Source organism: Myxine glutinosa, chromosome 2 (genome assembly GCF_964187855.1).
Source record: "Myxine glutinosa chromosome 2, kmMyxGlut1.1, whole genome shotgun sequence".
Taxonomy (NCBI): domain Eukaryota; kingdom Metazoa; phylum Chordata; class Myxini; order Myxiniformes; family Myxinidae; genus Myxine; species Myxine glutinosa.
The window spans coordinates 64,795,278-64,813,368 of NC_136262.1; the positions used below are offsets into that span (position 1 = coordinate 64,795,278).

The 18,091-nt window shown below is 41.8% G+C and overlaps 1 protein-coding gene across 2 annotated transcripts in view; it reads right to left on the reverse strand.

The window, feature by feature from the left end:
* SNRK (SNF related kinase) overlaps positions 1–18,091 on the reverse strand; it is a 99,140-nt gene that overhangs the window by 38,884 nt on the left and 42,165 nt on the right. For both annotated transcript variants that reach the window (XM_068108051.2, XM_068108050.2), the window contains exon 3: positions 9,270–9,672. In XM_068108051.2, the coding sequence (XP_067964152.1) occupies positions 9,270–9,672 (403 nt within the window). The remainder of the gene's footprint in view (positions 1–9,269; positions 9,673–18,091) is intronic.

The window sequence follows — 18,091 nt, forward strand, 5'->3', positions numbered from 1 at the left end:
AACGTGTGCTTGAATACAGCTTCAAGAAGAAGGGTCAAGCCATAACTATGGACTCAGAGTCTGCAATGAAGACACCAGACGGAGACATCAATATCGACCCTCAGTTACTCTTCCAGAGACTTGTGATCGCTGGCACTGAAGTAGGAGACTTATCCAAAGCACTCCTTTGTGAGTTATGCACATATCCTCCATCTTTGTTCGAGACCAAATATGCCTTGCTGTCCGCCAATAAGCCAGCGTTAGCCTCAGCAATCAAATCCTTGGCACCTGCCGATACTGCACAACCGTCCGATATACAATACGTACTCGATGGCGGTGCCCTATTGCAGCGCATACCGTGGCAGTCAGGTGAACAGTACAAGGATATTCTTGACCGCTACCTGAAATATGTTAGTAGGCATTACGGGCATGCTATCGTCGTGTTTGATGGCTATCGTGAAGGTCCCTCAACGAAAGACTGTGCCCATCAGAAAAGGGGTGAGCGACCATCAGTGAAGGTATCTTTTTCTCAAACCATGACGCTTTCTGTCAAGAAGGAAGAGTTTCTTCGGAACAAGGAGAACAAGCAACAATTCATAGACATTCTTGGTAAGAAACTGGAAGAATCTCATTGTGAAGTGCTTCATGCGAGTGGGGATGCGGACCTACTCATAGCAACAACTGCAGTTTGTAGCTCTTCAAAATCCAACACTGTTCTTGTTGGCAAAGACACTGACTTGTTGATACTACTGTGCTACTATTTTCGCAAGAATACTGCGCACACTCTCTACTTAATGTCGGAGCCGAAAAAGTGTTCATTGAATCCAAGACAATACTTGGACATTGGCAAAGTCAGAGAGGCTCTGGGTGATACTGTCTGTGAAAACATTCTCTTCATCCATGCGTACCTGGGATGCGACACGACATCAAGGGTCTTTGGGATCGGCAAAGGCACTGGACTCAAACTGTTCAAGGACAATGAAATGTTCCAGCAAGAGGCCCTAATTTTCGGCAATAAAGAGTCAACACAGGATGAGGTCATTGCTGCAGGAGACAGAGCAATGGTTTGTGTGTACGGAGGCAAACCATCAGACAATTTGAACGAATTGAGGGTAGCAAAATTTCATGCTAAGGTGACAACAAACAAAACATCGTTGCACCCATGGGTACTTCCGCCCACGAGCTCAGCTTCCAAATATCACAGCCTACGGGTATTCCAACAGGTTCAGGAGTGGAAAGGACACAAACTCAACCCGCTTGACTGGGGATGGAGGATCATGGACACCAGGATGATCCCTATGCATTCTGACCTTGCTGCAGCACCAGACTATCTCCTAAAGCTGGTTAGGTGTTCTTGCAAGGGTGGTTGCAGTGATAAACGTTGTGGTTGTCGGAAACTTGGGCTGCCTTGCACATTTGCATGTAGGGAGTGCAGAGGTATTTGTGCAAATGCAGACGAATCAGTGGACGTTTTCGAGGATGCTGATGATAGTGACCATGGAAGAGACGAAGTGACGTGTTAAATATTGTGAACGGACAGAAGGACATTGGGTACAAATAGTTGTGGTAGTGTATTCAAACATGGTTAAATAAATAATTTAGAGTTGATTTGGTGTATTATTAAGAGTGATATTGTCATATAATTAATTTCCAAACATTGCGGTAGTCCGAAAAGTTCCCAAATCGGAAAGGACCTGAAAAACCATGTTCCACTCAATATATTTAAGTATAATTTTGGGCAGATATTTAGTAGACATCAAGGTCTCAGAAAAGTATTACTTCGTTTCTCTTGCAATTAGTGGCGGGTCCATTCACATTTTGACTGGACTATCGTCAATGGAGGCAAACCAGGACAAAACTAGGGAGTTCATATAACACTATCCTACATGGTGTTCAAGTGTATAATTCAATTGAAATAAAATAAAGATTGCAAAGATCGTATGAAAAAAATTAATTCTGGCAGTTTACCGCCACTGGCACAGTGGCTATTACACCACCTGATCCAAGACATTATATTAGTTATTTGTACCTGTTGTCTGTGTCCTTTATTACGTCCTTAAGAACAGTAAGTTTCCCATTTGGAATGATTGTCAATTTTGTTTGACTGCCACACAAGGCAGTCAGAGTAAAACAAAATTGCACCCGTGCCGAAGGAAGTGGTTCTGTTTGGCATTTTTAATATGAAATTGGCACAGCTTAGAAATGAACAAAACCCAGTAGAACTACCAAACCCATCAGAATCAAACATGGTGGGGTAGAAAGGTTATTTTTCATTTTTGATGGACAGACATAGCCAAATAATGAAATTGTTTCACCGCTTAAAAATCGCATTCATGTCCGAAAGAAGTGGTTCAGTTTGGCATTTTCAATAAGAAATAGGCAAAGCCTAGAAACGAACTCAGCCCATTAGAATTACCCTTTATAGTCTAGTAGGAAGACTAGGTCCCCCTGCACCCCCCGGAGATATACTTCTAATCAGTGTTTCTAGATTGGAAAAAATGTGTAGAAAATGACTAGCTATGGCCCCAAGCTGAAAAAATGTCCCACATACCATTTTTATGCAAATTACTGCTGCCATTATCAAAAAAACGATTTTTGACATATCTCAGCCAATATTGCAGATAATTGAAAAATGAAGGTGTCTAGACCCATGTTTTGAAGGGCATAGATCATGATAGAACTATTCATAACATGATTACATGTGTCTATGGTATACTAGTATGCTAATTAGTGCTTTATTTACAAAATAATCACAGTTTTACGAAATAATAGACTCATATTAAGGTCCGTCTACACAGACGTTAACACAAAGTTTTATTTTTCTAAATATTACAACTGTCAAAATAGTCCTAGCACTCAATGTGACCACTCTTCTCTTGCTTGTTTTAGATAAACATCATTAGCATTAGTGATTCTACACTGAGTCAGTCATCATCATTTTCATCGAAATCGTCAGAGTCAAACTCTTCTTCTCCTTCCTCTTCCTCCTCCTCTTCGTGCTCTCCTGTGTTCAGAAGATCCACCAGTGAGGTTGGTAGGATGGGACCACTGGACCACATTGGTTTCAACAGTCCTTCATCAGTCCTTATCCATCCTTGCTCCTCATAAGGTTTTGGCTTTTCGATGATAGGTTGATCGGCTCTTTTGTACAATGCTACGCGGTGGTTCACACGCTGGATGTGCGGCTTCAGGGCAGACTGGCATGGAGGAAGGCGAGCCAGATCAACCTTGGACTTGGATGTGAGGGTCTTGTCCTCTCCCACCATTTTTCGTAGCAGCTTGGCACGGACAATGTCCACTGATAACTCGCGACTCTGGCCGTACATCACACAGGTGAATTTTTCTAACTGCCTCTCCACCTCAGGGTTGGCATCCCAGTTGTCACCCAGTTCTCCAAGGAGAATGTGCTCCAAGGAAATGTAAAACTCCAAGGCGAAATCGTAGCTCTCAGAGTGTCCAAGCCTGTGTAGTATTGTGGTGAGCTGTTTGCTTCGGAACAGGTGCCTTACAGTCACACAGAGGAGAATGTGCTTTGGTAACTTCCATTTTCCATCTGACACTGCACGGCACAGATCTTGTCCAATGGAGAAGACCAGACGCTTCACCTTTTCTGTCTCGATGCCCTCCTTGCCAGTCATTAGCACGCTGAGAAAGCGGACAAGGTCTGGAGGTAGGATGTCTTCAGGATTGAGCTCCATGTCTTCAGCTGTTGGTGGCCATGGTTGGTCTTTACACTCTCTGAAAGCCTGTAGAATACCCTGGCGAAGTTGGAGGGCAACATTTTGGTTCTTGTTTGTGCTTCCGAGTGTGAATGCTCGTGCGAGAGCATTGGAAACTGTTATGTTTGAGCTGTGCACAAGCCAGAAAGAAATGACATCACATTTGTCATGATCAACCTTCGTGAAGTGGATATGCTCCTTGATTGGGTCATTCTGTAGGCGTTTCAGTAGTTTCTCTGACCGATAATTTGAGTTCTCATATCCATTCAGTTTCAGTTCCTCGACATAGAGCAAGCGCAAGGAAGAAAGCTGTAGAACTTTATTCTGCTGGATGACCTGGGTTTGAATGTGTTCCAGTACTGAGTTGAATGCCTTTTCATGGGCGGCTGACATGCAAGCCTGCTCCTTTGGTGCTTCGGCTCTGTGAATCGCACGCTCATAGTTGTAGAATGCTGTGCGGAAAGCTTTAAAACATGACGGATGGTGTTTGGCCTCACATGCAAAGAGGTCTTTGTTTTTCACCTTTCGATGGAGTCGATAGAGACCCATTTTCTCAGCCCGTGTTTCGATTTGCTCCCATGCATTTTCTTTGTTTTTAAAGGATGGGAAGGTTGTAGGCCTCTCAGTATTGCGATGAGCATCTTTGGTCTCAACTTTCTCACAAAATATACACTCTGGCGGGAAGATGGGTTCAGCAGAACCTCCTGGTTTACGAGGAGAGTGATGCCATGATGAGGTTGATGGCCCTGGTTCTGTATCATCTCCCAGACGATGAAAGTGGCGGACAAAGTGCTTATAACACTTGCTGTGATATCCTACTCTTTCTAGGTCATCAGGAAGAGTTGCCGGGATCTGATCACATACTGATTGCATACGACATGGGGAGTCATGCGGTTGGTTGAGACGTCTATCCCGGATCTTTTGAAGCAGTTGCAGTTTTTCTGAAGCAGATCCTTTAATTTTACGGAGGGGCGTGAAATCCCCATGATCAGACATGGATGGTACATGAAGGATGCATGTAGGAGGAGAGCTTTGGGCTGCAGGTTCTACACTCCGTTTTCTTTTGGGCATGCTTGCTGTCGATGTCTACCATCACTGTTAAATGACAAATAAGAAATCACGAATGATGTTAAAAGTGCCTGTGAAAGGAGGCTCTGAGTTTTCAGTGAGGTAACAGAGGTTCTGAGTCATGTTCTACACTAGGGTACTTTTTAGCTGACTAAACCATGTTTAGTGGCATCAAAAGTGCTAATAGCTAAAACATCTAAATTCTTCCACACTAACGTTAGCTATCTAGGCCAATGAAACATTGTGCTAAGTTACTGTAGCTAGCTCAGCTGTCGTGCCTCTTTCTGGTTCAATTCATATACAGAAGTCAACAGATATGTCTCATGTTTGGCATTAACAAAAGTTTAAGTTACACCGACATTAGGAACATACTGTACATAGATGAGGCTAGCTTTAACGTTAGCTAACATGGTGCTAGCTGGCTCAGCTGTTATTCTGCCTGTTTATGATTTCATGCAGAAACTGAAGTCAAGAGTGTGAGTAACATTATAGTTAGCATCTTACCTGGCTAGATTGGAGGATGAATACCAAGAACAACACACAGATGGAATGGAAGACTGAACTTTCAACTGAGGTATTCAATAACATCAACGTTACCAATTGATACGAGCGCGCGACATTACCAATTGATACGAGCGCGCGAGCGCGCATGTTACATGGATGGAAATGTAAAATGGCAGCTATAGCAGCACTAATTTGGATCTCTAGTCTGTCATTTCTGCACTGTGATTGGATAACATAAAAAAATATGTTTGGGAGTTAACAGCAGGAGTTGGTAGATTTTACGTGGGCTGGGTGAGAAACCTTTAAATAAGCAAGTGAAAATCTCTCGCAATACAAAGTCAATGGTGGGAAGAAAAGTTGAGTGGTACCAATGTTACTGCCAATGTCCCGCCCCTATGCAAGACTCAGGAGCATCTTGTTGACATTTAACCTTGAAAATACCTGGGTTTAGACCCCTTATGTACCATGTTAAGTTATCTGCAGTATTAACGTATCCTTATCATTTGTAAAACTGATTATTTTGTAATTACAGCATTAATATGCATACTAGTATACCATAGACACATGTAATCATGTTATGAATAGTTCTATCATGATCTATGCCCTTCAAAACATGGGTCTAGACACCTTCATTTTTCAATTATCTGCAATATTGGCTGAGATATGTCAAAAATCGTTTTTTTTATAATGGCAGCAGTAATTTGCATAAAAATGGTATGTGGGACATTTTTTCAGCTTGGGGCCATAGCTAGTCATTTTCTACACATTTTTTCCAATCTAGAAACACTGATTAGAAGTATATCTCCGGGGGGTGCAGGGGGACCTAGTCTTCCTACTAGACTATTAGAACCCTTTAGGAGAGACCTTTGGAACCCCGTAGAATTACCCCTTAGAACACATCAGAATTACCCTCTAGAATTGCCCATTAGAACCCATTAGAATTACTCTATATAACCCTTCATAACACTCTAGAATTGCACTTTAGAACCCATTAGAATTAAACATGGTGGGTTATAAAGGTTCTTATTCATTTTTGACGGACGGATGGGCAGATGGAAGGAAGAATTATAGCCAAACATTCAAGTGGCTTCATCGCTTAAAATTTAGCGATGCTCCTCTCTGCGCATGTGCGATTGGGATGAACTCAAAGCCAAAGTACTGTTAAAGTGTAGGTTCGTTTTCCGATTCATGTTCTGATTTGTGTTCAAAATATATAATTCAATTGAAATCAAGTTGTTCCTCGATCATAAACTGACTTCCGTCGATTGACAGACGGATGGACAGACAGACAGAAGTAAACTAATTGCTTAACCTGCTATCTGCTTCATGTGTGTGTGGGGTAAAAATAAAGAAAGAAAAAGAGAGAAACAAAAATGAAGATAAATAAAAAGAAAAGAGAAAAAGAGAAAGAAAGAAAAGAGAGGCAGGAAACCAGAACGATACGCAGTCGTACAATTTATGTAGAATGTATTTGCATATAGCCGTATAAAATTGTCATTCTTATGCAAACGTAGTTGTGATACCAATAAAAGCTTCCTTCGTCACTGGGATGCATTTTCCTGTTTAAATATTTTGCAATTCATTTTCGGGAACAGAGATATAGTACGCAAAACTGGCAATGACTTTTTCCTGGATTTCGTCATAAAGACGGACAGTGACCAACGATGAACAAAACTGACGCCAAAGCGAACATCCTCTTTCCTAACCAGAGTAAACAGGATGCATTTAACGCACCGAGAACAACGTTGCACAAAGTAACAAGAAGGAATGACAGGCCGCGGCCACACCACGTGCATTCACAGAGCTTAAAAAATATACACTGCATATACAGCAAGGGCAATTTGCCCTTTGAACTCAGCAATATATGCAGTGATCGATTTGTGGAGATGATTACATTACCCATATATACACAACAGGCATTTTAAGGCCATTTTCCCTGCTAGAGTGGGGTTTAGCCTTGCGGTCCCCATGACAATCTTCTCCATTTTGCCCTATTTTCTGCATCTCCCCTTGTTAAGCCCCTTGCCCGCATTTCTTCTTCCACCATCTTTAGCCAAGTCTTTCTCGGTCTTCCCCGTCCTCTACTTCCTTCTACATTCATTTCCATCAATCTTCTCAACCAGTCACTTTCATCCTTCCTCAACACATGACCGAACCATCTCAACCTGTTCCTCTTCACAGCATCCATCACAGGCTCTATTCCCATCATCTTTCGCAATTCATCATTTGTCTTCCTCTCTCTCAAGGATACTCCGCACATCCACCGAACCATTCGCATTTCCACCCTTTCCAGCCTTCCATTACCATATATGACAACAACAGTAAATAACTAGAGTGAAGTCGATTGCGTACCATCGCAAATCCCCATGCTTCTCACCTGAAGTAAAACTGAAAGTTGGCAAAATTTCCACCAGGAATGACCAAATGTCACATTTTGAGTTTAAAAAAAACAACCTGTTTTGACCTCTGTGACACAAAGTCCATAAACCCTGGGGTATGAACCAGGAGTCAAATCCAAAAAAGAATCATTACATATGTCATGCATCCCCAATGTTGATCGCATATACAAATTTTCATTTAAAAAAAAGTTTTAAAATGTGCCTGTAAATGCTTTTTCTTTTTTGGGGGGTATTTCACCTTTTCAACCTGTATCAAGGCTCCAGGGCCAAAAAAGATACTGTGCTTATATCTTCCTGCCAAGTGGTGATCATAACTACTAAACTTGATCAACTTCTGCCCAACAGTTTAGAAGGAGATAACGTGATGGACGAATGGACAGACAGACAGACAGACAGGAGCCGATTGCAATATCCTCCTGTTTTTTTTAAGCATGGGGATTCTTATAAAGAAAACAAAATACCCAAGGAAGTGCACAATCTCAGAAGTACATGAAGACAGCCAATTAAATGTTGTAGAGACGAAGGCTGTGAAAACCCTTCCTAATGCAACCTTTACTTATTATCCCCATTAACAATTCCTAAGTCAACCCTGTTACATTTTACCCCCAATAACCCTTCTTAAACGAAAGTGGGCATAACCTCAGCGGTACAGCCACACCCTCGGCCAATGATGCCACCCCGCAGCATTGTGCTTTTAGTGTTTCGTCCACTTATATCTTCCTTTCCTGTTTGACCCATTTCAGGTTGTGCCCAATTGTTGATCCGCAACCCTACTGTCAATGCAACCTTGCTCTTCCATGAGCCTCACTCTTGTAGAGAGAGATAGAGAGATGGCTATGATATGAGATAGAAGACAAGCAAAGAGAGTCAGTTGATTATATCAGAACAACAACAAATTAAATTATGAAAGATGAAAGCAGGAAGAACTAGAACGGCACTCAGGAGAGCGCATAGCCCCACCAGGTGAACAGTTCACGTTAGGTATCCCAGGGTAGACCAGAAAGTCACAATACAAAATCACATTTAATGAAAATCATCCATCCACAACTTTTTGAGATATCCTGCTTTGTATCATTTTTGGCCCTATCCAAATGGTGAAGAATTTTGGCCCAATGGTGAAGAATCACTAAAAAAAACTTCTACGAGCTGGACCCGGATCCGGATTTTCACCAAAATTGAATCAATTCTTCCTTGTCACACACACATCCTGTCCATCAAGTTTCGTTCAAATCTGTCCACAACTTTTTGAGATATCCTGCTATGTATCGTTTTTGGCCCCATCTCCCAATGGTGAAGAATCACTTTAAAAATTCTACTAGCCGGATCCGAATCCAGATCTTCACCAAAATCTAATCATTTCGTCCTTGTCAGACGTGCTACATCTCTGCCAAATTTCATCCGAATCCGTCCACAACTTGAGACATTTTGTTCACAAACAAACAGACAAACAGACAGGGATGAAAACATAACCTCCATCCACCTTTGGTGACAGGTAAAAATTGTGCAAAAATTCAAGCCTATTCTAAATTTCAGCCCAGACATGTCGACAGAGTACACCGGCAGCCATTGGAAAAGGGAATACCCGAAAGTCTGGCCTTACCAACAGCTGGCGCGTCGTACTCGTCTCCAAGGAGTATCTCCGGTGCCGAGTAGGCCAGGGACCCACAGCTTGTTGCCAATTTCGTTCCAGGCTGGAATAGGTTGCTGAAGCCAAAGTCTGTGAGCTTAACCAAGCCTTGTTCTTCGAAGAAGACCACATTTTCGGGTTTAAGATCGCGATGCACTACATGCAGCTGGTGGCAGTAAGAGATGGCATGCACAATTTGTGCGAAGTACTGCTTGGCAGTCTCCTCGGAGAGGCCACCCTCGTGACGCATTATGTAGTCATACATGTCGCCACCATCACCAAGTTCCAAGATGAGGTACAACTTGGTCTGTGTGTCAATCACCTCGTAGAGACGCACTACATTTGGGTGCTGAACCAGCTTCATGCAACGGACTTCCTGCAATGACAAAGACATCATAGAAATGTTGGCCATGCAAGAAATCAACAAAACCATCACTGGAACTGTTCAAACACAGGGAAACAGTAAAAATAAACATTCCACTAGTTTCTCGAGAAAACTACAGCAGTTGATACTACAAAATATTTTAAAGATACTTCCTCACCAACAAGTGAGGGGGGAGGGGGAGGGGATGAAAAAAAGAGGTCAGAGCGACAGTAACGTGCTGCTCGAAGGCTCTTCGCTGTACTCTGCTCAAATTGACAGCTTTGTTTGTTGATCAAACCGTAAGCCTATCACCCGAAAATCATCAACAAACATTCCCCTGTTGATTCATCCTTCACGGTCTTCCTCTTTCTCTCTGCCACCCCCACATCTCCTCACCCCCCCCCCCCCCCCCCATCACATTTCCTCTGATCTTCTTAGCCTCATATCACAATGTCCTTCATAAAACCCAAGTGATCAAAAACACTTGAATCTCGCATCTCACCCCTCAACAACAACGGCACGTGGTAGAGAGCACACCTCCGCTAGGCTGAACAGTTTGCTTTGTATCCCACCGATAGGCCGGATCTGGATTCGGACCAAAACCAAAATCGAATCGGCTTGTTCTTGTCTCCAAATCAACTCATCCACCAAGTTTATTCATAACTCGCCCATAACATTTTTAAATATCATGTTTTTTTTTTTTAACTCATAAACTCATATCATATTTAATATGACTCAAATCATATGACTCATATCACATAATTTAAACTCGTATCAAGTTTTGTTAAATATCGCTTTTCGCCCGATCTCTCAATGGTGAAGAATCAATTCAGAAATTAAATAATTCTCATATCCGAATCCATATTCAGATCTTCACCAAAATCAAATCGATTCGGTCTTGTCACACACCCAACCTGACCACCAAGTTTAGTCCAAATCCGTCCATAACCTTTTGAGATATCCTGCTATATATCGGTTTTAGCCCTACCACTCAATGGTGGAAAATCACTTCAAAAATTCGAGTAGCCGGATATGGATCCAGACTTCCACCAAAATTTAATCATTTCCTCCTTGTCTCATACACTACCTCTCTGCCAAATTTAGTCCGAATCCATCCACAACTTTTTGCGATATCTTCTTCACAAACAAACAAACAAGAAGACGTCATGCAGAGCACGATACATGCAAAATCCACCGCCTCCCCACCAGAAAAAAATTGATACAGCAAATTGTCCATTTCATAAAGATCTAAATTGACGATCTTGATTGAAGCTCAGGTCAAATAGTATGAAAAGTGATTGTTTTTAGATTAAAATTGATGATTTTAGAAGTTTGACCTAGAGTTGACCTTTGACCTTTTCACCTCAAATATAGTTGGTTTCCCAATTCAGTGAGGCACAATGTAAATGCTCTTTCATTTTCATGTCAATAGGATGAAAAGTGATGATTTTTAGATGAAAATTGATGATTTTAGAAGTTTGACCTAGAGTTGACCTTTGACATTTTGACCTAAAATAGTTGGTTTCCCAATTTAGTGACTCAATGTGCAAATGCTGTTCAATTTTCAAGTCAATTGGATTTAAAATGGCGATTTCAGAAATTTGACCTCCAGATGACCTTTGCCCTCAAAATCAATAGGCTTCTCAATTGTGACGACCTCTACAATGGTGACGTTTCATGACGATCGGTTTAGAATATTGTGACCTGTAGCCCATGACAAACAGACCGAAAAAAAAAAAACAGAATAACAAACGCAACCGACCAATATACTTGAAAAATCTTCGATTTTCGCGAGGAACAAGATCAACGAATATACTTGAAAAATCTTCGATTTTCGCGAGGAACAAACAAACAGACAGACAGGGGTGAAAACAACCTCCATCCACCTTGGGTGGTGGAGGTAATTACAATCGGCCAAGGACTACTTGATAATGGCACACATGGAACAGAAATCATGCAGCTCGTTTGTGCTGCAGAAGTAAACTTGGAATATTTCATTATTTAGAAACAAAACTAGACCTTGGAATAAGACAATTTCCCTCCAACTCTGTTGCCCACATTGTCAGTGTTCTCTGCCACCGGCAATCACTTCCCCCAACATCTTGCTCCTTTTACTAGTCCTCAATTCTACCAATCATCACTCTGAGCATTAACCTTCATTACACGAACCATTTAATGCACGGTAGGAAAAAAAAATTTTCTCGACCTCGACCGCAGTTTCCAATTTACACGCTGAATTAAATGCGTCAAAACCTCCCCAATGCGAGGGTGTGTTTCGCATTTACACGATCGTGGCTAGTGTTTTCTCAAAGATTTATATTATTCTTACTCCTTGTTACTTGGGATTGTTACTATTGTTACTTGTTATTGTATTGATTGTTACTTGTTACTTGATTCTTGCCGGCTTGGGATTCTAGGATCTTGGGTTCGAATCCCGGTCAATTGCTGAATTAATGCCAGGGGGGTTGACTCAGCCTGTCATCCTTCCGAGGTCGGCAAATTGAGTACCAGTTCACTGGTAATTCCCTGTGCGTTGCAAGAGGTGACAAACAGGGTTGGTGGCAGGAAGGGCATCCGGCCACAAAACATTGCTTCAAAAAGGGGACCAAGGTGCCCAAAAAAGGGGACCGAGGTGCCCAAAAAAGGGGACCAAGGTGCCCAAAAAAGGCCATAAACTCACTCATGCTATGCGGGGAAAAATGGCCTCTAAAGGTTTTTTTGTTTTTTTTAACTCGTTACTGTACTGCACTTTACTTAACCCTTGTCCACACAAGGGAGGTCTTCTTATGCTAAATACAAGGCTAAAAAGACCCCCCTTGTGTGGACAAGGGTTAATTAATATTAAATTTATACATACGATGATACGAGTCGCCACCTGCTGTCATCGTTCGCAGTTCAATTTTACAATCTGGATTAATTGCGACAAAAACGGCCGGCGTTTTCCCAAAGATTTTGATATCCTGAAATTCGGATTTGATTACATGGAAGAAGAAGAAGAAGAAGAACTGTTAAAGTCCCATAGAGAAGAACTGTCCACTGAAGAACTTGTGACCCAGACATCTCATGAAGACGACAATGAAGAATATGATGAAGAGCCAGAAAAGGCAGAATTAACCACCAAACTGCTGGAGGAGCTCTTCAAGGCAACAAAAACTGCCCAATAAATTTCTGTAAGGATAGATCCTTTTGTGCAGCCTGGTGTTGGCTTAGCGGTTAGGGTGCTGGCTTGGGATCCTAGGATCCTGGGTTTGAATCCCGGTCGATCGCTGAATTAATGCCAGGGGGGTTGACTCAGCCTGTCATCCTTCGGAGGTCGGCAAATTGAGTACAAGTTCATTGGTAATTCCCTGTGTGTTGCAAGAGGCGACTAACAGGGTTGGCGGCAGGAAGGGCATCCGGCCATAAAACATTGCTTCAAAAAGGGGACCACGGTGCCCAAAAAAAGGCCAACCCCAGCCTTGCGGGGAAAAATGGCCTCGAAAGGTGGTTCTTCTTCTATAGATCCTTTTGTGGAAAGAAGCCTGAATTTCAAGTGGGCCACAGAGTCAGCTTTAAATCCCTACACAGAATTTCACAGGGAGTTTAAACATAAGGCAAGGCAAGTGCCAAGAACACAATTCTTTAGGCCTACTTCAACAGCTACCAGCAGCACTTCAACACCATCCACCAGTAAAGTCAACCCCTTCCACCAGCAATTCAACACCCAAACCTCCAACAACCACCTCACAATAAGGTGAGTTATTTTGCAATGATACAGTACTATTATGATACTAACACTTATTTTAATGTATATATTTAATAATGCTGCACCATTCCATACAAAGAAACATGTACAAAAAGCAAGAAAGGCTGTTTTAGGGTCAGTTTTTTGGGAGCCTGCAACATATCCCCAATTTCCCCATACGCTTAATGATTCATCCAACGCGAATTCCTCCAACACAAGATTATCCCAGAACGTATCCCCCGCATTGGAGGAAGTTTTACTATATATATATATATATATATATATATATATATATATATATATATATATATATATATATATATATATATATATATATATATATATATATATATATATATATATATATATATATATATATATATATATATATATATATATATCAATCAATACCCCGTGTTATGCCATTTCGACCTACGTCAAATCAGACTTTACGCCACTCTTCCAGAGTAAATTTCAGTTCAGCGAACGTCATTATGTGCGACTTTACGTCCTCCTACATCATAATAGGAGGACGTGAAAAAAAGTATTTTTTCCTTAAAAATATATTTAAAATAAACAAAATAGTACATAAATTAACAATAAAAGAAGCTAAAAAACAATTTAAAATACAATAACAAGAACATTAAAAATATAAAAAATGTAAGTACAGTATACTGTACGTACGCATAGCTGCTGGTTCTCATTCAAAACAAAGGCGACGCCATGTGCATTTTGTCCTGTGCTGCGGTCGCGTGCTTGCTTTGCCTTTCGCTGGTATTTTTGTGATTATTCCTTTACTGTGTAAAGGTTCCTTTACTGTGTAAAACAACCAACGTAATGTGGCAACGGCGAAACATGACGACGATGCCGGCTCGGACGACCGTCCGTGGCAGACGTCACGTCACGTCACCGTGCAGAGTGTGCAGTGTCCGCGACGAGGTCAGGCCCCATGGCCCATGGCCCATGTGAAACGAACGACCGTGTCATGCCTTGAGCCGGGGTGCCTTGTCGGGCACCTCACCGGCATCCGGCGTCGACGAACGAACCGATCGACGTGTTCATGTGCACATGTGCATGGATTTGCAAATGCCTGCCTGTACGTCGTCGTTCCTGCGTATATCGCATCGTCCAAAAAAAAAGAAGCAAGCAACTTCGGCCGCTCGAGGAAAGATGGGGCACGCCTACGATTAGGAGGCGAGCGTCGATCCCCGGGGCGGCCGGGTTCACGGAACCCTGAGCTCGTTCGTTCGTCACAGACGACACGACACGACCACCGGTGAAACTGCTCTGACACATTGGGTAAAGCACGCCGTGGTGAAGCGGGCCGCGGAGCCACTCGGCACACAAGCCCGCTCACGGTCGACACGTCTGTGCCGGTCACCCCGTTCGAGGAGAAGACCCGACCAATAGAAAAGAACGGAGGGACTCCCGACGGGGAGCGGCAAAGATTCAGGGTGAAGCCGCAGCCTCCTCCAGTTATTTACTCTAGTTTTACGGTGTTTGTCTTCATTTTAAGGCATTTTTAAGACATTACGCCCGGTTTACGTCAAAAACCGAGTTAGGTCATGGCTTATGGAACCAATTAATGACGTAGGCCGGGGTATTGCTGTATATATATTATGTATTATGCATTTATGTTTATTTAAATTATACAATGGACTACAAAATGTAAATGTTTCATGATATTTGTTAAATTATATCACCTTTATCTATCAATATTGTTGAAATGAAGATCAAATAGCTGGATGTTGAAATATCTTGAAAAAGTCAAAACTTTACATGGGGTGTACTTACTTTTTCACGTGAGTATGTATGTATGTATGTATGTATGTATGTATGTATGTATGTATGTATGTATGTATGTATGTATGTATGTATGTATGTATGTATGTATGTATATATATATATATATATATATATATATATATATATATATATATATATATATATATATATATATATATACACACACACACACAGTGCATTCAGAAAGTATTCAGACCCCTTCACTTTTTCACATTTTGTTATGTTGCAGCCTTATGCTGAAATCGTTTAAATTCATTTTTTCCCTCATCAATCTACACTCAATACCCCATAATGACAAAGAGAAAACAGGATTTTAGAAAGTTTTACAAATTTATTAAAAAGAAAAAAACTGAACTATCACATCGACATAAGTATTCATACCCTTTGCTATGACACTTGATATTTAGTTCAGGTGCCTCCCATTTCTCTTGATCATCTTTGAGATGTTTCTACACCTTGATTGGAGTCCACCTGTGGTAAATTCAATTGATTGGACATGATTTGGAAAGGTACACACCTGTCTATATAAGGTCTCACAGCTGACAATGCATATCAGAGCAAAAACCAAGCCATGAGGTCGAAGGAACTGCCTGCAGAGCTCAGAGACAGGATTGTGTCGAGGCACAGATCTGGGGAAGCCTACAAAAAAATTTCTGCTGCATTGAAGGTTAAAAACCAGCAAGTGCGCCATCACAAATCCACACACTTCCTACCTAAAGAAAAGTTAAAAGATGGCAAAAAATTCCATCAGGAATGACCCAATATCAAATTTTGAGTAAAAATGATTTTCCCCCCATTTTGACCCAAGTCCCCAACCACTGGGACATTAACCAAAAAGTTATTACAAATCAAAAGTTGTTACATATTTAATGTGCCTCCCAATACTGATTGCATATACTGTACAAAGTTTCATTTTAAAATGTTTAAAATGTGTGAGTAATTGCATTTTTCTTTGGCATTTCACATTTTTTGGCAACAACTGCTCTTGCATCTTCTTGCCGTGGAGTGATTACTACCAAGTTGGGCGAATTTCTGCCCAACCATTTAAGAGATAGTGTGATTGACAGACAGACAGCCAGAGCCGATTGCAATATTACCCATTTTTTTGAAAAAACATTAATGTGAAGACCATTTACTAGAGTACAAAATAAATAAATAAATAAATAAATAAAGTGGGAGTGGGTGAGGGAGGATATTTCTGCCGATACGATAGCCCAAGGTAAATTCTAAGCAAACTATGACATTCGCCATACTAATGCAGACTCTCAATTTGCAGCGTTCTAGCCAATACAAGTTTGGCCTCCTTACAATATCATCGTTTCCAGGCAAAAGAGACCGCCAGGATTTCATTAAATTGCCTCACTGGCACTGTGCCTACTGCCTAGAAATGAGTACTGCAAGACGTGCGTTTTTACAGCGACTATAAATCAATCCCACCCCCACCCCCCAAAAAAATCATGATTATCAATAAACAAATAAAGCTCCATGGCTATGTGCTCTTCTGACCGCAGGAATACACACAGTGCACTGCAGATTAAACAAGATGTATCCAAACCCCAGGATGTCAGAGCCAATTCCAGAGAGTTTTCTGTCGAGCACTCAAGTTTTCGGAGTAAATTCTCGCCGAGATAATCTGGAAACTGTATGCCGGAAGAGATAAGGGGAGCAAAATTCTGAACAAGCGAGACCTCGGCCAACTTTGAAGGCACATACGTTTGCTACGAAATCCTCCACCTGAGAAAAAGCCGATACTTGCATTGCAGCCCATATACCGAAACATAATGTAAAGACACAGTATTATCACAGGTAAATAGCACATTAACAATGTGCAAGTGGAAATTAACTGGTAAAGGGTGTGTGTGGGTGTGTGTGTGTGTGTGTGTGTGTGTGTGTGTGTGTGTGTGTGTGTGTGTGTGTGTGTGTGTGTGTGTGTGTGTGTGTGTGTGTGTATGTATGTATGTATATATATATATATTTATTTTTTTATTTTTTTTGACTTCTTGTTACCGTCTTAGGGGTGCAAGTCCAAGAAAAAGCCAAGTGACCCTAGCCTCGTACATTCCAACGTTATTTTTGTATACATGTTCGAGGCTCGTGGAAGAGCTAGTACGAGGACACTGAACGGATGAGGACACAAAAGGACAAAAGGAACATCATAGAGAGGGAGGGACACCAACAGAAGAGCTGAAGGACGAGACAGAGAGAGACTGACAAACAATGGGTGTGGGGAGCAATGGGGGACAGGAGAGGATGCATACATAGGCCGGATAAGATGGATACAGAAGGAAACTCTCAGAAGGAAAAACTGGAAATTTGCAAGCAGTAGTGATTGGGGTATGGAGGAGGGTATACGAGGGTAGAAAAGATCATGGCTTTGGATTGAGGACGATCGGAGATGATGGTTAACAGCTGTCTTGAAGACCTGGAGGGAAGAATGTGATTGAAGAGGATGTGGAAGTTGGTTCCACAGGCAGGACAAAAAGAGGGACAAATTAGGAGGGTGAGCATTGATCCTGGATTCAGGTAGTTCCACCAGAAGGGTGTTGATGGTGGACCGTATGTACCCTGCAGCAAACCTGGGGGAGGGGAGGGAAGCACGGAAAGAGCAGAGGGTGCAAGACCAGAAAGGAGGTGGTAGAAGACAGAGACACCACCGACCCATCTGTGATGGCTAAGTGTTCGACCCATAGACTGAGATTCATCGTGGGAGATATCAATGATCTTGAAGGCCTTGGTTTCCATGACGTCAAGCAGAGCAAGATGGGACACAGGGGAGACAGCCCAGAGGGGAGAGCAGTACTTTTGACAGGATATTGAGCAACCCCGACACAATAATAATGACATTCTCTACAAACGATTATATTGTTGTAGGAATGACTTCTAATGGGTAACTTTGCTTAG